General features: G+C 34.9%; 1 protein-coding gene across 1 annotated transcript in view; it reads left to right on the forward strand.

Annotated features, from left to right (window-relative positions):
• The window catches only part of DPP10 (dipeptidyl peptidase like 10), an 883,075-nt gene that overhangs the window by 791,258 nt on the left and 64,549 nt on the right, over positions 1–27,268 (forward strand). The window contains 3 exon segments of the mRNA XM_043992035.1: positions 3,002–3,099; positions 18,409–18,532; positions 23,007–23,045. Coding sequence (XP_043847970.1) covers positions 3,002–3,099; positions 18,409–18,532; positions 23,007–23,045 — 261 coding nt within the window.

Below are 27,268 nucleotides of genomic sequence, written 5' to 3' on the forward strand. Positions count from 1 at the left end.
ATTACCATACTATATTCTCCACTCTTTTTTCATCAGAACTTTCCTTTGGTAGAGTTGTAAAATAAGAAAAAAATTGTTATAACCATCTGGCAAACTAACCTCACAATATTTTATTTTCGTTCACTCAGCATATACTGTAATCTAAACTTCTCTTCAATAACCCATTCACGAGTTCTTCAAAGCCCTTTTGTAATATTATCAACAAATTCTTGCCAAATTATCAATGACTATCAATGATGACAGCATTTTAACTCTCCCACATGAGTATTATATTCTTACTTAGACTGTGTTTCAGTAATCCCAATTCTGTTAACATAGGTCTCTCTTTCAAATGCTTACATTATTTCCCCTTTCACCCTCTGTTGGATATTTTCCAATTCATTTACATCAAAAAGCACCCAATTTCTCTGCCCTCTCTAAAAAATCCAACAATTAGCCTCATAAGAACTATTCTTCCATCAAGGCTCCCAATGATACTAATCAATTGTCTAGATATATTAACCAAAATTATTATAAAACTAGCTAATTCAGTCAATTACCCAAAGCAGATTTCAGAAGTACTCTTCAACAAAATTGTACAGCTGATGAAATTAGACTTCGTGTCCCTCTTGTAGCTATTCTATTTACCCCTATTATCCTAAATTCCTGCTGGCAAACCATGTTCTAATATTGCCCTCAGGTCTAGTAATCTGGTTGAAAGACAATTAAAAATACATATCTTAATGCCAAATTGTTCCTGCTGTGATTTCAACAAATATTTGTAGTTAAATTGAAGAAATATGAGGAAACCAAAGAAATAAAACTTTAAATTATAGTTTAGACCTAGAAGGTACCCTTAGAAATTGCCTAATATTGTTTTCCTGGTTTTACAAGTAAACAAAATAGGGCCAGACACTTGAAGTGACTTGCCCCTCATTATATAAATTATTCAGTTTGGGCTCATCTTCAACCCCACGTTTTCTAATGCCAAATCTAGTTAATCTGCATCATCCTACCTCTCATTTCTGCTAGAATTCAGGTACTGTGGCATCTGGGAGGAATGATATTTTGTTCAATGAAGAATTCCAGATAGTCCATAAATAATAATAGTTGGTAAAACACTTATTTTGAATGTCTAATTATAGAGGCAGCCCCATAGATACCATTATTGGGAAGAAAAAAATGGTATTACCTAACTGAATAGTCTGAGTGATTTCATATCAACATTAATGAGTAAATGACTAAATCAGTGACTGAAGGGGCAGCTAGGTGGCACAATGGATAAAGCACCAGCCCTGGATTCAGGAGGACCTGAGTTCAAACCAGGCCTCAAACACTTGACACTTACTAGTTGTGTGACTCTGGGCCGGTCACTTAACCCTCATTGCCCCACTAAATAAAAAACAACAAAAAAAAAAACAAATAAATTAGTGACTGAATAAAAAGATTGTGTACACAGCCAGGAAAAGTAGTGAAATCTATCAAGTCTGAATTTAGAATAGTTCCTAGAATAGGGGAATTAATGCATTTTTAAGGTGAAAGGGTATTGAAATTGTAGAAATAGGTCTCTTGAAAGGCTGCAGGGTATAATGAAATGTACAAAAACCTGAGAGTCTAGAGACATAGATTTGATTTTTTTCTTTTTTATTTATTTTTTGGCAAGGCAATGAGGGTTAAGTGACTTGACTAAGGTCACACAGCTAGTAAGTGTCAATTGTCTGAGGCCAGATTTGGACTCAGGTCCTCCTGAATCATTTGAGTTTAACAATATCTATATGAGTTAGGTAGTAAACATAGAATTATACCTGTTTTATAGAAGAATAAACTGAAGTTCTGAGAAGTGTGAGAAAATTATTAATAATAGGGGTTTTGGCACTCCCAGAAGCCCCCATTGAGAGAGCCTGGCATGACCTTTCTTAAGGCCAGCCCAAAGTCAGGAAATTACCTCACTCAAAACCACACCCACAGGGGCAGCTAGATGGCACAGTGGTTAAAGCATCAGCCCTGGATTCAGGAGTACCTGAGTTCAAATGAGGCCTCAGACACTTGACACTTACTAGCTGTGTGACCCTGGGCAAGTCACTTAAACCCCATTGCCTGCAAACAAAAACAAAAACAAAAACAATAACCACACCCACCTGAAAACCTTGTTACCAATATCCACTGCTCCACCTAGCTGCCCCGCAGATTTGATTTTTAATATGAATGCCTACTAGTTGTAAGACATCACATGGGCTTTTAAACTTCTGTTGTAAGTAAAACTATATGTGGTCACCCTATAGTTGTCCCAAGTGTTAGGGAATTTAGCTGGGATTTATAATATATTTGTTCCTTAGAAATTAGAGTCTAATGCACCAGTTTGGGTCATTAAGCATTTATTTTTTTTGTTTTGTTTTGGTTTGGTTTGGTTTTTTTTTGCAGGGCAGTGGGGGTTAAGTTACTTGCCCAAGGTCACACAGCTAGTAAGTGTCAAGTGTCTGAGGCTGGATTTGAACTCAGGAACTCCTGAATCCAGGGCCAGTGCTTTATCCACTGCGCCACCTAGCCGCCCCCCATTAAGCATTTATTAAAACATATTAAATATTAGTAAAGAGAGTGCACATGGCTCTTAAAGATAGGAAAGCTTAACTAGGAAAGAGAAGAGAGAGAATAGAGAAAATGGGGATCCCGAGTAGGCTGCATATGCTCTCACCAAGTTCCTGGACCAAAAAGAGAGAGTCTCTGTGTAAGCTTGCTGTGGGCAGGAGGAAAGCCCGCCCATACACATTGCTCAAATCTAATTGGCTAGCATCATTCAAATCTATTGGTTTACTGGATTTGAGGATGATAGTTCAATGCACTTGTGCTGATGTCAGAGCCCAGAGAAGAGATCTTCTAGTGGTTGTTAAACTCAAATGAGATGTTTATAATATTGTAATGATGAAGTAGTATATAATAAACTGTCATTATCTTTTTTTTTTCAATTCTCTCTTGACATTTTCTCATGCTTTAAATATGTGTTACTACTTTCATTTTCTCAAAGGCTGGTCAAGTGAACCCAACAGTTAAATTATATGTTGTGAACTTATATGGACCTACTCATACTTTGGAGCTTATGCCACCTGACAGTTTTAAATCAAGGTATGCCATTTCAATTTCACTTTTCTGATGAAATATTTTTATTTAAATTAACATTTCTTTGCATCTTAGGAGGCAATATAACAAAAAAAAGAAATGAAGTTTTCTCCATTAGTTCTGAGTTTCAATTTTGAGTTTCAATGAGATTAGCAACCCTATAAATTTAAGAGTTCTATGGTCATGGCAAACTGTCTCTTGACAGGCAAACTGATAGAGCTAGAATAGTTATTATGGAAGGTAATTTTCAGTTGACATCTCTTCCTGAAAACAACATCAGGCATTTTTTAAATGTCTTTTTAAAATAATATTCTTTTGAAAAACACAGTCAACAAAATATAAGTATTTCACCAGATGTTTGGCTACAGTTTTCTGTTGTCAACATTGCCATTCTTCTATATCTGGGATAATTTAAGGGGCTTTATTGAGAACCTACAAATATACTGCTTGAAGTTAGTATAACCATTCAAGGAAGAAGATGTCATAAAACATTTAGGTTTAATGATAAAAACCTGATTTGATATGTGAGTGAAATCTATAGGAAGAAAATAATTGATTACTTAAGTTTCTTGGCATTATATTTTCCACATCACAAGGATTATGGAACTAGGTAACCACAATTGGAGGAGACATATTGTTGCCTATATTGCAGCTCTTTAAAACAATCCAATGAAAGTGGAGATTCTCTGTTTAAATTCTCCTCTATTACTTTACTATAGTGACCCTGAATTCTTGAAGAATAAGATATTACATGTCCTCTCCACTTGGAAAGACTGAGTCCAGGCCTAGAATGATGGAGTACATACTTGCATTCTGAAGACTTAGCCTCCCTAAACCCGAGACTTAGCACTAGTTTGCCTGTAGGACCTTATTAGGCCATAAAACCATTGATAATAATCTACTGTGATAGAAAGGGACTCAGAACTGTATCAATGAACAAGAGCATCCCAATCAATGAAAGTATAGAACATTGTGGTATTGAAAAAAATAATAATTGGAGCTTTAGATATATTGAGAAAAGCAAAGTCATTCTTTGGAGTAAATTATATATGGACATAATTTTCAATAGGTAACTTAGTAATAATTTTCACAATAAAGCTTCATTCTCACATCTACACCAAAATTCAGCAATAAGATCAATTTGGTGATACTAATCTGGATTTCAAAGGATTGTTGGAAAACTTCAATAATATGAATCCATGCATATATATATATATATATATATATATATTTTTTTTTAGTGAGGCAATTGGGGTTAAGTGACTTGCCCAGGGTCACACAGGTAGTAAGTGTTAAGTGTCTGAGGACAGATTTGAACTCAGGTACTCCTGACTCCAGGGCCGGTGCTCTATCCACTGCGCCACCTAGCTGCCCCCTTTTTTTTCCATATATTTTTAAAGTATATGATAATCTAAAATATAAACTGTTGTCTTTATTACTTATTAAGATTGATAATTGTTGCTCTCAAAATCAAAATGCTTTCACCTGGGAACTAACAAAGAAAAAGGTATCCATGTTGCTTTTGAAACAGAGGAAGCCTAAAAGATAGGGAAACTATTGAAAAGTGTATTTACTTCATTTTCATAATCTTTCCCCCAAAAAAGCAGAATTATATGTGAATTTGTACTAAATTTTAAAATCATAATATAAAATGCATGTAAAAGAGGAATGGATATGAACCTATGGATCTATTTGGTTGAGCCTCCTCTTTTCAGATATATTTTTAAATATTTAAAGACTCAGTTTTGAAAGAGCTAAAATATCTGACCTTTGCAATCAATGACCATTATTCCAGAGGACTGATAAAGTAGTGTGTCATTTAAAATCTGAATGTGTGGTCACCTTAAATTAGAAGCTTTAGCACCAGACTTTGGGCATTAAGCATTTATTAAAGCATACCAGGTATTAGAAAAAAGAGAACACATGGAGTTAAGAAAAGGCCTATCTAGCCTAGAGTTCCAGCCTGGTTTGGTTCTTCCTCATGTCCTCTGCCATGAGCCTGTTTCAATCATGAACTCCCCAGAAAACTCATTGTGGAAGCTTTTTATAGGTCCAGAGCATGGGTGGTCCTTACATACTGCTGCAAGCTGTCATCCAAATCCACTGGTCACTGGAGTTGAAGGTGGTTTCAAGTTAAGTTCAAAGTCTAGCTTCTGAGAACAATACCTTCTTAAGGGCTAGCCAGATGTGATTACAATCTAGTTAACTTGAAGTAGACTAATCAGCAGTTAATCACTCTCACTTAATTCAATCAGTTTAGATTAATCTCCAGGTGGGCCTTTGAATATCTGCCAAATCCCAATATTTTCTCACATTAGGTTACTATTCTACTGTCAGAGGAGTGATGTGCTCAAGTTGGAGAATCAGAATACATTTGAGACACTACCAATGTGGGCATTTATTCTACTCAACTGAGCATATTTACTACAAATAATTTTTCCTGTTTTTTTTTCTTCCAAATCAAAAGGGTTTGGAAGAAAGGTGGAAAATGTATTTCTGAGCTAGATAAAATGAAGAGAAAGAGAAAAAGTATCATTGACACATCTTTTTAAAACACAAACAAGTTAGAGAGGGAAGGCTAGAAACAATCCAGGAGAACTTTGAAAGTTAGGTGTTGGATTTACTCTATGCTTAAAAAGAAAAAACAATCTATGTAAAAGGGGTGTTATTGTTTCGTGTACATATTTGTTTACCCTTCTACTTTATATATGGACCTGCTCATTTTATTGATGTTTGATAAGTTCAAAAATCTAAAGAAAGAAAGGGATAGACAAGAATGAATTCTTTTATGGCCTAGTTTTTTGGATTCCAGTACATGATAGATAATTACCATAGAATATGATCCCAAACTTGCCACAACAAGGAGAATCTGTCATCTTTGCTCTCAAATCCTTATCCCCAATTCTGGGTCTCTAATTCACATTCATAAATCTTTATATTTAATATTATTATATGGATAATATACAATTTGGCTACACAGATATTATTTTATAGAACAAAAATAACAGCAAGTTTTTTTCTAATGATTTCATAAAATGGAAATCTCCTTTTACCACCATTCCTAATTCCACAGATGGAGAGAGAATTATTTTTAAAAATATTATATGAAGCACCTTATCCAGAATTAACATTCTAAATTAACCAGGAGTAAGTAAACATGATTGGGAGAGTGTACAATTTCTTTTTCTAACCAACTGATACGTCTTTTGAAAACTGGCTTGTTCTACCACCTAAAATTTTTCCTCTATACCTGATATCCTGACACTGCTGACTCCTGCAGTAATAGAATGTTGCTTGTTTTTTCAGGGATATGTAAATTATTTTGGAAAAAGTAAAACTATTCAATTTGTTGGTATGCAATAAACTATGACTTTTTATGTATAAAAACGTAATATGTAGCTTTTCCTCTTTGTGTTGTATTCACTGCCTGGCTTTGTTGGATTTAGCATTGAGTTCATAAAATCTCCATACATGTTTTCTTTAATTCTTGATTATGTAACAGGATTGATCACATTGCTTATTGAATGTACCTTTGAAAAACAAGTTAGCTTTGTTTAAAGATTTTCAAGAGGTTTAAATCAGATGAATTCCTAGGTTCTTGAAGATTATTTATATCCATATTTTGGATAAATTTCTTTTCCTTTCATTAAATATGATGTTGCAGGTATGTATTATTTTTCATATATCAATCTGTTTATCAGAGTACATTATTTTATGAGGGAAAATCCTAGATCCCATGGAATTTTTTTAAGTACCCTAACATTTTAGGGGAAAGTTTGCAAGTCTGGAAGATACCTAGGTCACTTGGAATTCTTCTAACAATGGTTTCAGCATAGGATTGAATGGAAAAAGTCATCATTTTTTAAAATGCCTTTTTCCCCAGTCTTCAAGACTTTATTCTTTGATTTGTCTTGACCAAGACAATATTTTTTCTCTGTACCAATAGTTAGAAGTTTTTCTTTTCTTTTCTTTTTCTGTTCTTCCTTTCTGTTCTTCTAATTTCAAGAAGCCTATAACAATGTTGAGCAATTACCAATATACATTTGAGCTGCCAGGTCATTGCTTACCTTCTAAGGATTAATTAGGTTCTTTTGCAATAGAGTTTATAAGTTCTTAATAGTATTTTGTTCTGTTTTCTATTGTACTTTATGTTATGCTTCAGTGAGGCACATGTTATTTACTGTGTCTGAATGCTCCTTGAAATGTTTGAACTCCTTTACATCAATGTCTACTGCAACATACCTAATAGTCATTAAAATATACCCTTGAGGAATTAAAACCAATAATCTGTCTGAGAACCAGTTCTCATGTGGACTGTCCCTTGATTAACACACATAATGATTTTAGCAATTGTTGCACTCCTGATAGTGTCAAAAACACCATCCTCAGAACATCCACTCATTTTGATCAACATAACCGACTATCAAGTTACTGGGTAACTCCCTTTTTATTCTGTACCCCAATGTCTTGGCCAAGAATCACTTCAAAGCCAAGTCACATAATTTCTCTGTATTTGTTTCCTCATCTACAAAACGTGAAGTTGGATTGAAAAGATTTGAAGGTCCCTTTAACTTTCTATATTATCCTATGATTCTGTATAGAGTAACTCAAGATTTTGGAGAACTGTACATTTTTCTTACTTTGTTATTTTTCAATCTATTTCTTAAGACTTGTGAGTGGGTATAACTTTGGGGCAATATCTGGTTTATTTATATCTCCACTTTACAAGTGAGAAAATGAATAATTTCTGCAAAAAGTTAGTGGCTCTTCCAACTAACATCACATTGCTATTTATTGTAAGAGGCAAATCCACCACCTTTTGCTAACTTACATAGTAGTAGGTGTGTTGCAAATTCTAGCACTCCTTCTTAGTACCTATGCTTGTACTGTACTTAATCTTGGAGTAGTCACTTCATAGCTCTGACCCCAGTTCCCTCTTGTATTTGATATGTAAATATTATTTTTATATACTTCACCAAGAATAGTATCTTTCATATTAAGTATAAATTTCCTGTCAATGATAATTATATCATTATTAACTATGTTCTATTCAGATTTAAAATAAAATTATTATTTTTAGTATTATGGTAATTTCTACATAATAAATTTAAAGTAATGAAAGATCATTATAAAAGATTGTTTTCCCTAACTAGTCATCTAGATTTTCCTGATTCATACTTAAGTATTTTCTTATCAAATAGACTGAAATCATGAATGCAAATATTCTTCCAAACTAATTCAAGATGTGCTCGTTGTCACCGTCTCTATGGACTTTATTAAGAGTATAACATAGGGCAGAGTCAAGATGGTGGAGGAGAGACTGTTACTCCCACAAATTCCACATAAGCCTGTCCACTCACTCCCAAATAATGCCATAAAAAAAGAACCCAGAGTAGCCTAATGCACATAAGAACAGAATGAGACTATTTTTCAGCAAAAGAAGGCAATTGTGATCACCTGCTGATCAGGCTGAAGAGATCAGCACATGGTCCGGACCTAGCCAGGAACAGACAGTGTTTCCAGCAAGCCTCAGAGACTTCAATGCCAGTGGCTTCTTCTGAGGCTCCAATCACAGACTGATGAGGGGGTTTGGTGGTAGTCCAGGGTGAAGTGGAGGCAGTCTCTGCTGGAGTTGGGGTGAAGCACCCTGCTTCTGAACCAGTGGGCTGAATAGAGTGATGATGGCCCAGTGGGGGAACAGCACAGGCATGCCAAGCTTCAGACCATAGAGAATCAGAGTTCAATCAGACTACTGTTTCCAGGTCAAAGAGAAAGCAGCCATGGTTACTCACAGGCCAGGCAGCCTAAGAAGAAGCCCAATCACCCCCTTGGCCATGCTGTAGCTCAGAACAGTGTGTCCTGGAAGCAGTGCTACACTTTAAGAAGCAGTTAAAATCCAAGAAATAGGCAGCCAAGATGAGCAGGCAGAGAAAGTAGCATATCATTGAAAACTTTGGGGGAAAGGTAGACCAGAATACATCCTCAGAAGAAGAAGATAATAATAAAGTCAAAGCTCCAACATCCAAAGCTTCCAAGAAAAATATGAATTGGTCTCAGGCCATGGAAATACTCAAAAGGGACTTTGAAGAGAAAGTAGGAGAGATAGAAGGAAGATTTAGAGAGATGGAGGAAAGAATAGAAAGAGAAATGAAAGCAATGCAGGAAAGTCATGAGAAAAAAGTCAACCATTTGAAAAGCCAAATGGGAAAGGAAATAGAAAAGCTCTCTCAAGAAAATAAATGCCTAAGAATTAGGATTGAACAAAGAAGCTAGTGACTTTATGAGAAACCAAGAAACAGTAAAGCAAATCCAACTGAATAAAAAAATAGAGGGCGATATAAAATATCTCTTTGGAAGAGGATAACATAGTAACAATTTCAGAGTAATGTCTGTCTTCTTCATGAATGCCCCAAGATTTTAAAAGATTCTCTCTTTTATCTTGATCAGAGTTTCATGCTGGTGGCAGGTGAAAGGACATTGATAAATAATAATCATTTATATTTACACAATGTTTTCAGTTTTTCAAAGTACTCTGATATCTATGATGAAAGCAGTAAAAACATTATTATCTACCTTTTAGAGATGAGGAAACTGAAACTTCCATATAGTCACACATATCAAAGCTGGTAATTAAATTTGTTTCCTGACTAAACTCAAAGAAGTTTTTGTTTGTTTGTTTGTTTATATAGTATGTGTTGCCGTTGTTCAGTCATTTTCATCATGTCCAACCCTTCACGACACCCTTTGTATTTTTTTGACAAATGTACTTGAGTGGTTTCTCATTACCTTCTCCAGATGATTTTACAGATGTGGAAACTGAGGCAAAAAGTGTTAAGTGATGTGTCCATGTCATACAGTTAGTAAATATCTGAAGCCAGATTTGAATTCAGGAAAATGAATCTCCTTTATTCTGAGCCTAACTGTGCCACCTAGCTACTCCTTAAGCAGTATATACTGTCTCTTAAAAACAAACAGCAAAACTTTTTAGGGAAATATTCAGGGGCAGCTAGGCGGTACAGTTGATAGAACACTGGGCCTGGAGTAAGGAGGACCTGAGTTCAAATCTGGCCTCAAACATTTAACACTTACTAGCTGTGTGACCCTGGGCAAGTCACTTAACTCCAATTGGCTCACATGAAAAACAAACAAAAAAAACTATACAAGCTGACATTAATCTAAGGGACAGCTAGGTGGCACAGTGGATAAAGCACCGGACCTGAATTCAGGAGGACCTGAGTTCAAATTCAGCCTCAGACTCTTGACACTTACTACCTGTGTGACCCTGGTCAAGTCACTTAACCCTCATTGCTCTGCCAAAAAATAGAAGAAGAAGAAGAAGAAGAAGAAGAAGAAGAAGAAGAAGAAGAAGAAGAAGAAGAAGAAGAAGAAGAAGAAGAAGAAAAGAAAAGAAAAGTGCCAAGCAAATAAGCAAAGTCAATAGATGTGGTAGACTCTTTTTTTTCTTTGTATTTTTTTTCTGGGGCAATGGGGGTTAAGTGACTTGCCCAGGGTCACACAGCTAGTGTCAAGTGTCTGAGGCTAGACTTGAACTCAGGTCCTCCTGAATCCAGGGCCAGTGCTTTATCCACTGAGCCACCTAGCAGCCCCCAGATGTGGTAGACTCTTAATGCTCCAATTCTCTTTGGTCTAAAATAATGCTAACAGGTAGATTAACATTAGAAAAATACTCTTCTACCTTATGAGGGAAATCCTAGCCTATATATTGAGCAAACTTATAAAGTTAATTTTGATTGGCCTTCTCTTTTTCAGTGTACCATCTGTGAGTTCATCTTCATAAACCTCCTGTATTCTAGGCTTGCTCTAGAGTGATTATGTCATCTGCTCCACTCAAGAATGGTTGCTTCCATTTCCCTGACCTTATAAAAACTTATCTGTTGTATGTTTTATCCACTTTTATCTAGTCTCTCTGAGCCTTCTGATGTTCTACCTAAGTAAACCTTATTAAAAATAATGCTTCCTACTGGGAGAAAAATTAAGAAATGAAGTTACTCTTCCCTGAGTTTCATGTATCTTGATTATTAAAAAGTAATTTTACTGTTAGACTTTTTATATCACCTTAATTTCTGAATACATCTCTACACTATCTCCTTCCCCATGGACCATCACTTAATTTTTTTTTTAAAGACCAGGTGGACAGGGATAGTGTTTCAGTAAAACTGAACAATATGGCAACAGATTCTAATAGTATACAATATACTTTTTGAGTAGCCTTTTAGAGATTGTCAAACAACCACCAATCATTTATAAAATGCCTACTGTGTCATTCATTGTTCTAGGCCTTGCATATCCAACCCTATTTTGATTAAATGTTAAGAATATCAGACCAGGGGGCTGTGACTCTCCCTGCTCCCAACAAACCCATCCACACACTCCAAAAATAATTCCATAAGACAACTCCTGTAGCAGCATAATCCACAGAAGAACTGAGTGAGACTATTTTCCAGCCATAGGTGACTTAATTAGGTAACTGGGATCAGCTGCTCTTCAGGCTGAGAGAGGAGTACAGCACATGGTGCAGAACCAGCCCTGGGTAGACCATGCCTCCAGAGCCTCAGAATCTTCAGCTGCTTCTTCTGAAGCATGGCTCACAGACCAGTGAGGGGGTTCTGTGGTCAGGGGAATAGCTGTGGTCTCTGTTGGAATTAGGGTGGGATCCCCATGTTCTGAACCAGCAAGCAAACTTGAGCAGAGAACAAGCCTACCCCCTGGGCCACACTGTAGGGCAGCTGAAAGGAACACACTTAGAGGGCACAGGTATGAATTGAAGATGAAAAGATGATATCTGTAAAGAATTTATTTTTTGTTTATCCTTTTTTTGTGGGGCAGACAGGGTGGGCAGGGTCATGTCTGGATCTAGATTTGGGCTTGGGGCCTCCTAGGTCCAAGGCTGGTGCTTTGTCCACTGTGTCACCCAGCTGACCCAGTATGGCATCTTTAAAATAAAATTAAGGGGTAAGAGGAATGCACTGGAAGAAAGGGAAAGGGAGAGGTGGAAGGGGGCAAAATAGCTCACATAAAAGAAACAAGAAAAAGCTTAAGGAGTGGAAGGGAAGATGGGGAAGGAGTAGGGGAGTGAGTGAACCTTACTTTCATCAGAATTGGCTCAAAGAGGGAATAACATACACACTCAAGTGGGTATAGTAATATATTTTGCCTCAAGAGAAAGTGGGAGGGGAAGGGTATAAGGGGAGGGGGAGGTGAAGGAAGGAAGTACAGATTGGGGGATGGGGCAGTAAAAAGCAAAACACTTTTGAGGAGGGAGAGGGTGAAAGAAGAGAGAAAATAGAGTAAATATCAAGGGGAGAGAATAGGATGGAGGGTAATACAGCTAGCAATAGTAACTGTGAAAGAAATAATGAGCAAGATGCTATCAGAAGGATGTATGGAAAATGCAAACCATCAGCAGATGAAGAACTAGTGGTATTCGAATACAGATAGAAGTATAATTTTATTTGCTAGTTCCTCTTTCTAAAGTTATTTTTTATATTTTCTTTTACAACTTGACTGATGTGAAGATGTTTTGTATAACTGCACATGTATGACATATTGAATTGCTTGATTATATAGGGAGGGTTGAGGAGGGAGGAGGAAGAGAATTTGAAACACAAAGTTTTAAAAAATCAATGTGAAAATACTTTTTTCCTTTTAAAAAACATTTTTTAAAAGAAAGAAAAAAAGAATGTCAGCCCAGGTAGAAGAGAGAAAATTATGTGTGGCAAGCGATAGGCAGATTGATTCAAAGATGTTCAGGTTTAACCCTACCTAAGGAGAGTGAGAGAACCAAATTAAAATCCAAAGGTTATTCATTTAATAGATTTCCACAGGCAAATCAACTTGGATGGGGAAAAAATATTTTCAATAACCTTTTCTTAATAATCCTATGTATTTTATTTTGCATTTTTATAAACATCATTCTAAGAAGGGATCTATAAGTTTTAATAGATTTCCAAAGAGATGAATCATATATTTAGAGGCCAAAAAGAAAGGGAAAAACATTAAAAGCCCTTGTAATTTCTGGAAACATAATTGTGTATGGATAGAGTTGGCCTTGAAAATTTAGATTGACTTTAAAGTCTTTGGATACTGGTTTGACTACCTACCTGCCAGTCCACCCATTGGGAATGCATAATTTCCTATATTCCACAAAACTTCATAGTCTGCTCATATCTTCTTTTCTAGACCCTTTTTATTCCTTCTCCTATCCCCTAGTGAACAAAGGTCTCTTTGGGCTTGAATACCACCCCATTAAACTGCTTGTTTCTATCTCTATGACTTACGAGGACCAAATCCTGGGAAGTAGGAGTCTTATAGAGTATAAACAAGCAGGTAAGCCAATGTGAAAGAAAAGGAAATGTCTACTTTAGATTAAACTTTAAGAGGAAACCTAAGTTCCCAAGGGAAAGGCCAAAAAGTGGGGTGGCTACAAAGAAAGACATTTTTCCTTCTCCTTCCTTCAAGTAAATATATAGAGTTCTAAGTGTGTGTATTTCAAAAGAGCAAGTAGATGGGGATTCTAGGAGGCTGCATGTGGCTTCCTGGTAGGGAATCTATTAGCTGTCTGTATTTTTCTCTGACTGTATATCAACATAGAGCTTTAATATTGTTTGTTTTATATAAATATCTTTTTTTAATATATCAGCAAATCCCATTTGAAAGTTTTTTAATCACCCTCTCAAATTTTTCCCAGTAGGTATGAAATGGGGCCAGTGTTTTTGATATGAACACCATTTGATTGGGCAAACTCTGATCAATTTCAGGATTTGGAACTCAGAATGCTTTCTAGCTCATCAATGTTAAACTATGCCTGTTAAAATATAAAATAATTTGGAGCAGCTAGGTGGCTCAGTGGATAAAGCACTGGCCTTGGATTCAGGAGTACCTGAGTTCAAATCTGACCTCAGACCCTTGCCACTTACTAGCTGTGTGACCCTGGGCAAGTCACTTAACCCTCATTGCCCTGCTCCCCCTATCCCCCCGCCAAAAAATATATATATATATATATATATATATATATAATAATTTAAGAACCTTACTGAACTTATGTGACTTCATTTAGACAAAGTTAATGGGATTTTATGACAAACAAACCAGGATTTATGCATCTTTAAATATGGGTTATTTTGGCTTATTTTTTAAAAATCATGATTATTAGATATATGTCTTATCTCCAATACATGATTGTAACATCTTAATTATCTTTATGGTACCTTACCACTGTCCCTAACATTATTGTGTGGAAAATATTCAATGACTGAATTGTGTCATTTCTAATTTAATTCTATTAAAAATGTTAATATTTACAGGGTATAGTGTGAGTTGCTGGGGCAGACACAAAGTTTAGATACAATACAGACCATGCTCTAATGGATTTTATAGGGATATATAATAAAAAGATTACTAACAATCATACATAGAGTGGTACAAAGCAAAATGATATTTTATAACTGAATGGGGAAAGGTCTCTTTTGATAAACGGCAATAGGAAGGCTTAATTGAAGAGGTAGTATTTTTTTTCTTTCCATATAAATATTTTATTATTTTCTAGTTACATTTAGAGATAATTTTCAACATTTGTTTTTATAAGATTTCTAGTTTCAATTTTTTCTCCATCCGTCCCCTCCCTCTTCCCTCCCCAAGACAGCAAGTAACCTGATATAGGTTAAATATGTATAATCACATTTCTGCATTAGTCAGGTAATGAGAGAAGAATCAAAGCAAAAAGGAAAAACCTCAAAAAAGAAAAACAGCAACAACAACAAAAACAATAGAAATAATATGGTTTGATCTGCATCCAGATTCAACAGTTCTTTTTTTTTTTTTTTTCTGTGTTTGGAGAGCATTTTCCATCATGAGTCCTTTGGAACTATCTTGGACCATTGTATTGCTGAGAAGAATCAAATCTATCACAGTTGATCAACACACAATGTTGTTGATACTGTATACAATGTTCTCCTGGTTCTGCTCATCTCACTCATCATCAGTTCATGCAAGTACTTCCAGGTTTTTCTGAAATCTGCCTGCTCATCACTTCTTACAACACAATACTATTCCATTACATTCATATACCACAACTTGTTCAGCCATTCCCCAATTCGTGGGCATCCCCTCAATTTCCAATTCCTTGCCACCACAAAAAAGTTCAGATAGAAATATTTTTGTACATGTGGGTCCTTTTCCTGTTTTTATGATCTCTTTGGGAAAAAGACCTAATAGTGGTACTTCTGGGTCAAAAGGTATGCAAAGCTTTATAGCCCTTTGGGCATAGTTTCAAACTGCTCTCCAGAATGGTTGGATCACTTCACAGCTTCACCAAAAATGCATTCATGTTCCAATTTTTCCACAGCTTCTCCAACATTTATTATTTTCCCTTTTTTTGTCATATTAGGCAATCTGATAGGTGTCAAGTGGTAGCTCAGAATTGTTTTAATTTGCATCTCTCTAATCAATAGTGATTTAGAGCATTTTTTCATATGGCAATATATAGCTTTGATTTCTTCATCAGAAAACTGCCTGTTTATATCCTTTGACCATTTCTCAATTGGGCAATGACTTGGATTTTTATAAATTTTATTCAGTTCTTGATATATTTTAGAAATGAGACCTTTATCAGAAGTACTGACTATAAGAATTGTTTCCCAGTTTTCTGTCTCCCTTCTAATTTTGGGTGCATTACTTCTGTTTGTACAAAAACTTTTAAATTTAATGTAATCAAAATCATCCATTTTGCATTTCATAATATTCTCCATTTCTTGTTTGGTCATAAACTGTTCTCCTTTCTAAAGATCTTAGAGGTAAACTATTCTTTCCTCTCCTAATTTACCTATGGTATCACCTTTTATGTCTAAATTATGTACCCATTTTGATCTTATCTTAGTATAAGGTGTAAGATGTTGGCCTATGCCTCGTTTCTGCCATATTCTCTTCCAGTTTTCCCAGCAGTTTTTGTCAAATACTGAGTTCCTATCCCAGAAGCAGGAGTCTTTGGGTTTATCAAACAGTACATTACTAAAGTCATTTGCTACCGTGTCTCCTGTGCCTAACCTATTCCATTGATCCTCCACTCTATTTCTTAGTTAGTAGCAGATAGTTTTGATGACTGCTGCTTTATAGTAAAGCTCCAGATTTGGTACAGCTAGCCCACATTCCTGTGCATTTTTTTCTTTATTTCCCTGGATATTCTTGACCTTTTGTTTTTCCAGATGATTTTTGTTATTATTTTTTCTAGCTCTATAAAATAATTTTTAGGTAGCCTGTTTGGTATGGCACTGAATAAGTAAATTCATTTAGGTAGAATTATCATTTTTATTATATTAGCTCAGCCTATCCATGAGCAATTGATATCTTTCCAATTTTTTAGATCTGATTTGATTTGTGTGAAAAGTGTTTTGTAATTGTGTTTATAGAGTTCCGTGGTTTGTTGTGGTAAGTAGACTCCCAAGTATTTTATACTGGCTACCATTACTTTAAATGGAATTTCTCTTTCAAGAGGTAGTCTTTAAAGGGCATTTTCGAATTCTATAAGCAAAGAGGGAGAAAAAAAATTAGTGTAGCTAAGGAAAGGTGAATACTTTAAAAGTAACTGGAATATCTATTGAATTGATGGGCATAATATGAGGTAAAGCATGAAATATGTGTTGGCACTACCATATGAAAAAATTTTGAAATGTAGCATTGAAGTCTGAACTTGAATGGGAGGAAACTGGGAAGTCACTGGCTTCATGAGCTGAGGAGTTACCTTACCAAGTCTAACAATAAGGAAGATCATTACTATACTGTATTATATCAGAATGATTCCACTACTTAATATGGTACTTGCATATTCTTTAGTAAAAAAAAAAATATGTAATTTCATTTATGACAAATTTTTTCCTAATCACTATTTTCTTTGAAATCTCAGATAAAAGTTGTTTCAGTAAGTACAAATGAATCCTCTGACATTAACTACTATTTTGTTTTTGCCACCTTCTTTGCTTTCAAAAAGAGGAGTGTTCTAAAGAATATCAACTTTACAAAGCGATGCATACAAAGAAACAAATGTTCTGACAATAAAAGCAAAATTTACCTATATAAGTGACAGACTACTTTCTCCTCTTCCTAATGACATCTCTGCTTTGACAGCCTAATGGGCCTCTATGGAAGATAGGTAAAAAACATTAGAAAAGTAAAGGTTGGGATTACTTAAATATATAAACCAGATCTGTGATTTATTTCTTAATTTAAGGGATTCTCTGTTACGCGTTATGGCTTATAACAACTCCATGTCACCTCAGGTGTGATTGGTTCTGAGGTAGTACTCAGGGATTGGGCTCTTGGAAACATTCCCAGGTCATCTTTGGCATGATTCTACTGCAGTCATTGTGTTAAATAGAGTTCTCTGTGGGGAAAGTAAAATTTTAACATAACATAATATGTATGTACTAGAATTTTCTTAGGTCTGTATTTTATTTACCTAGTATGTTTATAACATGGAGTTTTCCCAGCATGATATAGACAATCTAGAGTAGGGCAGACATTGTCAAATCTCTCCATTATCATAAAATCACAGAGGACAACTTTATTGCATTGCCCTGTTTTCTTAGTCTACCAAAATGAAGAAAGAAAAAAAAGAGAAAAAGACCAAATTCAGTCCCTCAATACTATATAATATATATATATATATTTTTATTAACAGAAATATGGAGAAAGGTGAAAGCTAGCAGGTGTATAAAATTGGCTTGCTCCATTCATTTATCTTATAATTTGACATTGGGATCACCAAACAACTCTTCATAACGTTGAAGCCCCATGAACTATTTAGGATGCCCAAAGAATCTTATAACTTAGTTTTAAACATGGTGTTGACCAAAGAATGTATCTTCCTTTTAAAATTGGTTTAGTAAATTGCTTTGGGTAGAGGAAAGTATAGAAGTTGTATGTATATGTATCTATTTTTATGTTGATTCTTATTTTTTTTAACTTAATTGATTAATGGATTAATTAATACTGGAGAAATAATATATAGAAATGTTAATATTAACCAGTGGATTTTCTCACATTTCTCACATGTAACAAAGAACTGACTCCTAGTTCTCTGAATGAATAATTTTAAAACTCCTTTTGTTTTCTCAACTTAATTTTTTAAAAAATTATTTCCTCTCAAAACCACATAATGTTTTTGCTGGAAATTTGCAAAGGCTACATTTTATTGTGTTAATGTTTAAAGTTCCAATATCATGAGCAATAAAGAAAGACATGTACTATGACTATTGCTAGACAGTGCTAAATGTTTTATCTCAAAATTTGTGTCCAAACTAGAGAATATTATATCACCATGGTGAAGTGGGTGAGCAATACCAAGACTGTAGTGAGATGGTTAAACAGACCTCAGAACATCTCCATTCTAACTGTCTGTGAGACAACTACAGGAGCTTGTAGCAAAGTAAGTATGTCCTCTCTTCCTTGTTTCATTGAATTAGGGCTATTATATGTCCCCTTCTAAAAGGGCATCTGGAAACTTTTTGTATAAAATCATTAATATTTTAAATAGAAAGACAAAGGAAATAAATGGGAGCTCGACAATTGAAACCATTCATAGCAGTGCCACTGAGAGTCCTTTGATCTATACAGCTTCCTAGAAACAAAGAAGAACAATAATCTTCCAAGGCTAAGAAGAATAAACTTTTCCTTTTTTTAGTAAAAAGATTATAGGCAGCAAGACCACATTTGTTAATATCCTGGACTAGATTTCTGATCCCATAATTATTTCTCAAGAATAGAGCAATTATGTTAAATAATTATTTGAACTTTAATTAACCTGAAAATATTTTTTTCCTTTCTTCTTCAAACAAATACTGGCTTTATAGTTTGCCATGTTGGAGGAAGGAAGTAGGGGGAATTATAGTTATAAAATACAATTTAAAAGAGAAAAATGACTGTTACTCAAATGGGAATAAAAAGCAACAAATAAAAAGTTGAATTTAATTTTTAAAATTGGTTGCTATTACATTTTTAATTCATTCTCCCCAACTCTTGACCACACCAAAATAAAAGAGTTTACATAAGAAAAGCCTACATCTCTATTACCTAAGGGTACTTCTAGAAGATATGGGTGGGTAGATGACAACTAAATTGAATGACTTTGATTTTTGTTGCTACTAAAAGAAATACTTCCAATGCCCAGTTAATCAAACCAGCTTGCAGCACTCTATGGGAAGATACGTACTCATATACATATTTATATGCATAGGCACAGATACACATGCACAGATACATACTGAACAAAAATTGGCAATATAACATATATATGTATATGTGCTATATATAAACAGAAATAATATACAAACATACTGTGGGGAAAATATATATTTCCCTCTATATGTTATATATCCTTAAAAATGCCAACTATAGGGGCAGCTAGGTGGTACAGTAGATAAAGCACTGGCCCTGGATTCAGGAGGACCTGAGTTCAATCCGGCCTCAGACACTTGACACTTACTAGCTATGTGACCCTGGGCAAGTCACTTAACCCTCATTGACCTGCAAAAAAAAAAAAAAAAAGGCCAACTATATATGTGTGTGTGTGTGTGTGTGTGTGTGTGTGTGTGTGTGTTCAGATGTATTGATCTATATATATTATTTATATGTATTTTTCAAAGTAGGAGAGATATATACATGTTGGTGTATATATATATTTGTATATATGTGTGTATATATACATATATATGTATATATAAGTATATTATATAATTAAACAAATGTAAATAATATGTGTGTATACATACATTTATGCACACATACACACAAATATATATATATAAACGTGTACATATATACACACACACATTTTTGTGAATGCCAAATTTTTTTCCATCTGATCATGACTTAAAATTTTATTTTTTCTTTACTAATTAGCTTATTAACTGTGTATACTGTCCCCATTGTTGTTATTTGTCCTTCATTCTCCAAGAGGACCATGACATTAGGCGGTGATGTCATGATTTACAATGAATTGGGTTTAAATTAGGGAGGGTTGTGCAAAGTCAGCAGCCTCACTTTCTTCTCCACAGCCATCTTAGACCAGTGGCAAGACAAATATCAGGATAACTGAAGATGGCCCCAGATGCAGTGGGAGACTTTGGCCTTTTTAAGCTAAGGTCTTTCCCAGATCTCAGTAATAGATAGACAACCAGCGACAGAAAGATAAATGGAGAAGGAAGGAAGGGAGGAAGGAAGGGCGGTAAGGAGGGAGAGAAAAGGCCCTCAGGGTTTCTGGCCAAAACAAAAGCAATTGCTATTTGCACTCACTCTGTGCCATTAAGAGGCCAAACAATGGTCAATCATGCTTGGGCTGGGACCCATTGATGGCTACTTTAGGAAAAAGTGATTTGGGGTTAAGGCATGGTCCTAAAAAAATTGAGGCTGTAAACCCTGAGTCATCTTGTGAAGTTTCAGTAATCAAAATGTATATTCCTTTGGGCAGAGCACTCGCAGGTAAGGGTATTATTCCCTGTATGGACAGAGGAAGGATCAGGAGAGGGAGAGAAAGCTATATTACCTAACTGGAGCTTGCCAATTGGGTTCCCAGTGGGACAGCTCTTACTCACAGAATGCTAGTTGTGGTTTGTCTTTCATTCTCCAAAAGGACCATGACATTGGGAAGTGATGTCATGATTTGTAGTGAATTGGATTTAAGTGAAGGAGGGTTGTGCCAATTTATCAGTCTCACTCTCTCCTCCAGAGCTATCTGGGTTCAGTGGCAAGATATACACAGTAGGACAACTGGAGATGGCCCTGGATGCATTGGGAGACCTTGACCTTTTTAAGCTGAGGTCTTTCCCAGATGAACAAAATCAAACCAAAAATGAAACAAAATGAAACGCTAAGCTGTAATTATTTTAGCATTAAGAGATAGAAAAAATAATTTCTTTACCATTTCAATGATGTGCCTGGGCAAAGAATAAAAGGGTAAAATAAAGTGGATTCAATACATGTAGACAGTGCCAAATTTATCCTTCATTAATAGGACAATTGCAAATCTCTCTTATACTTTGCCTGAGTAGAATAGGCCTCTTACATCTCAGGTTTAATTGTTGTTATTATTAATGTGTCATGCAGATTCTCATATACAATCACAAATGAATTATTTATCTGAAGGTGTACACATTATTTTAATTAAGGAATCCAAACTACTTAACTTTTTTATGATGTTTTGCATGTATTGTTGATTAATGTGCTTGTTCAAGAAAATTTTAGGAAATTGTCAATGAAAAATGGCCTGAGATGAATATTCTTATTGTGAATTAGAATGCATAGCTGCATATTCAATTACAGTCCTATTCTATTTTCTGGAGAATAGCAATATGTCTAATGAACAATGAACATTTTCAAGGGTTAGAATTTCAAGTGCCTTCCTCCATTTCTACTTATTAGATGTCACTCTCAGATGTATGGCTGCAACTGGCTATATTCTGAGCATTGAAATACACATGTTGTGTCTCCCCTATGTACCTCACGTTATCCTGTTACATAGGAGAGGGTTTTCTTTCTTTGTTTCTTTCTTTCAGGGCAATGTGGATTAAGTAACTTGCCCAGGGTCACACAATTAGTAAGTGTCATGTGTCTGAGACCAGATTTGAGCTCAGGTCTTCCTGAATCCAGGGCCAGTGCTTTATCCATGGTGCTACCTAGCTGCCCCCGAGGAGGGGGTTTTCAAGAGAAAGAACTCATCCCCTTTGTGGAGCAGCTGCTAGTAGCTTGGCAATATCCTGCATGATCAACTGTGATCTGAAGAGCCGTATTATAGCTCTTAGTCATATTCTCTGTAGTACTGGATTATAGTAGTCCAGTTTTTATAAGGCTATTGTTTGCTTGATGATAAAATTATATTTATATTGAAGGATAATAGAGATTTGGATGAAGTAATGCAATATAGGTGAAACAATATGCCGTTTATACATAGTTTGATATAATAGTTGAGCTATATAACAGATAAGAAGATAGTATTATAGAGATAACTGATTTCTAAAACCTTTACAAATAAGAAGGATTTTTAAACATTAGGCAGAATCTTATTCCTGTAGAATAAGCTTTTTTTTTTGGCGAGGCAAAGAATATTAAGTGACTTGCCCAGGGTCACACAGCTGGCAAGTGCCAAGTGTCTGAGGCCAGATATGAACTCGGGTCCTCCTGAATCCAGGGCCAGTGTTTTATCCACTGTACCACCTAACTGCCCCCTAGAATAAGCATTTCTAAGGAACTTTAAGTTGCAAAAATTCAGCATATCATCACAAAACTTTTGTCCATCAAGCATTAAATGTGAACAGAATTCATCTAAACATCTCCCTGTTATTGACAAGTTGCCACATTATGTTACCTTGTTTGAATCAACATTTTTGTCCTCTCTCTTATCAAAGAAATATAGAAATCTCTCATAAAATAGGTTTTTAAATGGAGGTATGGTATTTTTTTTAAAACTAAAGCATTACTGATTAGAGAAATGTCTATTTCTCCATTTTAATCCTAGTTGTCTATCAACTATTTTTGAAGAACCTAACATTATTTTACTTTCCAGGTGAAGTTTATTGGTGAAAATACAAGATGGCTAGTTTAGAGACATTTTGTCTTAAGTAATCAAAGAGATCTGTATTGAAAAAAATCTTCTAGTCCTGATAGTCTCCTGATTAAAATTCTCAAGGAATTCAGTAATGAGCTTTGTTCATAGTTAAATGATCGGTAATCACCCTTTCCTATTTAGGCATTCATTTTTTTTTTATGACATTGGGGACAAAAGACCTTTTTTAGTCCTCTGCTAATTAAATAGGAAAAAATAAACCTGACAAAAAAAATTTAAATCACACTGATGAATGCAAGTGTAAGTTTGTAGATGTCTCATGGAATAAATTGTTTCATTTCAGAAATATGAGATGACATCAGACGTGTGGCTTTCTAAACAGGTACAGTATGTGTGATATCTTAATTTCTCAATTGGTGAGCCTTTGAGCTGTCTTATTATTCTGTCTCTTTCTGAGTTCCTTTTAGTCTGATTTTAAAAGCTGTACCAGTAAGGCAAAACTAAAAATTTCCTAATCAAATAAAGTTGAATAGAAATAAAGCCTCTTTATTTTAAAACTTGATCTTGAATAATTATTTTGTTTTGCTTTTCCATATGTATTCCTATGTATATATAAATATATATTAACATTGATATATATAAACAAATATCTATATATGTATATATGTTACTTATGTTACACACATAGATTACATATAATATAGACTAATTGATTTGTGAAGATGTTGTATAAAAACACATGATTTATTATTCTGTTTTCATAAGGCATGTAAATACAGCAAATAGTGAGATGATTATGTAAATAATTTAATAAAGAAACCCTATGGCACTGACAAAAAAAAATGGAGTTTAAGGTTCAACCTAACCAGATGGGTGGTTTGTGTTAATCAAATTATTTTTTTGAATCACTCTTATAAAAGAACAGTATTTAATATATCCTTAATAGGAGCTTTATAAGTTTTTTTTTTTGTTTGTTTGTTTGTTTGTTTGTTTTTTTTTTTAGTGAGGCAATTGGGGTTAAGTGACTTGCCCAGGGTCACACAGCTAGTAAGTGTTAAGTGTCTGAGGCCGGATTTGAACTCAGGTACTCCTGACTCCAGGGCCGGTGCTCTATCCACTGCGCCATCTAGCTGCCCCTATAAGTTTTTTTTTTTTAAGTGAATCTAATGCCATTTCACAGGTGAGGCAATTGATGGCCCTGCCAGGTTAAGTGACTTTCCTAAAGTCAAATATCTAGTTAGTAGCACAATTAATATGTGATCCCAGGTCTTCTGGGCATAGCCATAGGAATTCTAGTGCCTAGGACAAAATTGGTCAAGAAGATAGGCAATTAGGAAATACAGGATGCAGTAGTAAGGTACCAGAAGAAGAAGGAGGAGCCCCATGGCCCAGAAAGCCTCTCTTCACCCTCAGAAGGAATCTGGCAGCAATGCTATGATAGTTTAAGGAAGTGATTCCTACAAGGGACTGGATTTCACAGAAATAGCATCCAAATACATGAAAAAAACTGCAAAGTAGAAGAATGCTAGGCAGAAGGATCTCCATGAGGAACAAGTTTGCCTCTTGTTTAAAAAGCCATATTATGTTAACTGAAAATGTATAAACTTTATTCACAACTCTATGTCTGACTCCTAGTCAGACATTTCTACATCACATGAGAAGAACTGGAGCAAATATTAATTTAAGACAACCATTTCCCAGGCGTTTCATAACTATATCCTCAAGAAAAAGGACCAGTGAACCTAGTGTTTACTTAGATTACTAGTATTTACAAAGATAAATAAGTGTTCATTTTTGTATTTAGATATTCACAATTTTGTACAAAGGAATTTTTTTCTTATTTTGATAGTAAACAATTAATGTAATAAGGTTTGACACTGAATTAAAATTTTGCTTGCTAAATAAATCTATTTTCAGACATTCTAAAAACTTATGTATGTAGTTGTAGTAATATCCAAACAGTGGTCTGAATCAGTTTTCCACTTTCCATAAAATTGAGTCAGATACCCAAAAGCAAAACAAAAACAATTGATATTTTTATACATTCAGTATACTCATGATATTACTTTTTTTTTTTTTTTGGTGAGGCAATTGGGGTTAAGTGACTTGCCTAGGATCACACAGCTAGTAAGTGTTAAATGTCTGAGGGTGGATTTGAGCTCAGGTCCTCCTGACTCCACGGCTGGTGCTCTATCCACTGCGCCACCTGGCTGCCCCACTCATGATATTTACTCATCTTATTTTACTCTTTTTGATATTTTTTTTAATATGTCACAAGTGCACATTCTGTTTTGGAATGTGCTGTCTACAATTTATCCAGATGTAGTTAGGCATGCATGGTGGTATTTTTTTTCTTTTTGTAGACAAAACAACTAGGACACAGCTATACAGAGCCTGAGTATGCAGTTGGAAAGATTTTCTCTTATGACCTTTTATTCATTTTACTTATTACTTTGGGTGGGTCCTTTTTTAGAGGTGTATCTAACTCAACATTGATGAAAAGAGGAAAATTAAAGCTGACATTGTAAGCCAACTGTAATAAGAAGAGAAACATAAAATTAAATTCCAAGATACATTAACACTTTTATCAAAAAATGAGAAAGTATTAAAAATCATTTTCTCAAATCCTGTGATAAATCACAACTATACAAAAATACTACCTGAGCAGATACTATTTCACAGAACAGATGGGGAAAAATGATAACAAATATACACAACTGAAGTTATAGCATGTAACTGATAACAGATTATCAATAGATGGAATCTATGAAATAAGTTAAATCCTATAATACTACTAAAAGGCATTTCATAGATAATACATGCAAAACTCAACCAGCAATGTGTTGCTAAAGAAGTATTGAACAAATGCACTGAAAAATTGTTGTCAGAATCCTGTTTGCCACTGGGATTGTCTTTAGTTTTGTTTTGTTTTTGATTTTGATTTTTTTACGAAGCAGTTGAACTTTCCTACCAATACATTTATTGAGTTAAAAAAATCAACCAATTTATCCATTTATGCAATAATAGCATTGCTATCTGAATTCCATCAGACATAAAAAAGAACATCATGTTGTTCATTTCAGGTCTCATGTCACATGTATGTTGTTTTATTTTTAGTTTTTTCTATATACAATCTCATTTGATTCTCACAACTTCTTGCGTTACAGTAGGCTCTATTATTATTCTCATTTTACTTATGAAGATTTTACATATCCCCAGCTTACAAATTGAGACTCGAAGCAGCCATGTAGCAGTGTCACCAGTAGGATTCCAACCCAGGTCCTTCTGGCTCCCAAGCCCCACAATCTGTTCTGAAAGACATTTTGTGTTGCTAAATGCTATACTAAAAAGATTATGACCTTGTTCCTGGTATCTAAGACAATTAGAATCCTCTAAATATTGCATTAGAGCTATATTACCTACTTTGGGAATGATATGAAAGAGAAGACTTTTCAAACCTAGCCTTGGAGGAATTATATTAAACCAACAAAGCCAACATTTTGATTTCACTGAATCCAATTCACTATCCTGTTGGGTAGAAGGCTGTACACCAAGCTTCAGAAAGAGAAGATGAGAAAGTTCTGGGTTTGAGTAGGAAAACACAATATGTTACCATACTTGGAGTCCTGGCCTTTCTTCAAATGAATGGGTAGAAATATGAAAATTCAGTTTGATCCATAAATTTTCCATACCACCTTTAAATTGGCACACAAATGTATCAGAATGGACCTCACCTGAAGCCCTATAAAGTAATAACTATTTCTTTACCTTACCCAAGCTTAAGGTGGGAATAGTGTGATAGGACAAATGAGGTTCTCACCTTTACTCTAATGAGGCTTGCATTCTGTGCTATGGAGAATAAACTGAAACTTAGTGTTATGTTAACCTTGTACTCCTCATCCACCATTATCGTAGATAATTTTCAAGAGGCTATATACTTACCCAACTATGTAGTTATTAGCCACTTAACTTTATTCTCATCACTGTTAAGATACTTCTATTAACCCAATTAGAAATGGACTTTTCAGAGAAACTTATGGGAAAATAAAGAAGTATAGATCACACAAATCATCCTGATTTCCAGTGGAGTTATCCTGATAATGCTTTCAATGAAATAAATCAACTTTCCACCCAACGTTGTCATACAATTACTAAAATAAATCACTTTGTCTATTTGGATAATCATATTATTTCTATCTGAATTCCATCAGATACATAGAAGGGAATCACTGGAAACAATTATGGATACATTTCTCTTTCATTTTCATGTGCATGGTCTCATCTGTCTCTCCTAAACTTCTTAAGGGCAGGGACTGTTTTGTTTCTGTCTTTGTATCCCTAGTGTTGTTAAGGGCTAAAATTCTAGCTAGTCTGTCTAAAATATCTAATGAGTGGTCACCAATAAATCATAAGCTTTAGCAAGAGTTAGGCTTTTAAGCATTTATTAAGGAGAATAAGAATTTGGTAAAGAGAGAGAGAAATGCCTACATTCATCTAACTATTAAAGGGAGAGCACATTTCTAACTCCGCTCTCTGCCAGAGTCCCCAGGAAAGAGCAAGGCAGAGCGCCCGGCTCCCCCTTCCTCCTCCCACGTCACTTCCTGA

This window comes from Dromiciops gliroides, chromosome 3, assembly GCF_019393635.1.
Source record: "Dromiciops gliroides isolate mDroGli1 chromosome 3, mDroGli1.pri, whole genome shotgun sequence".
NCBI lineage: Eukaryota > Metazoa > Chordata > Mammalia > Microbiotheria > Microbiotheriidae > Dromiciops > Dromiciops gliroides.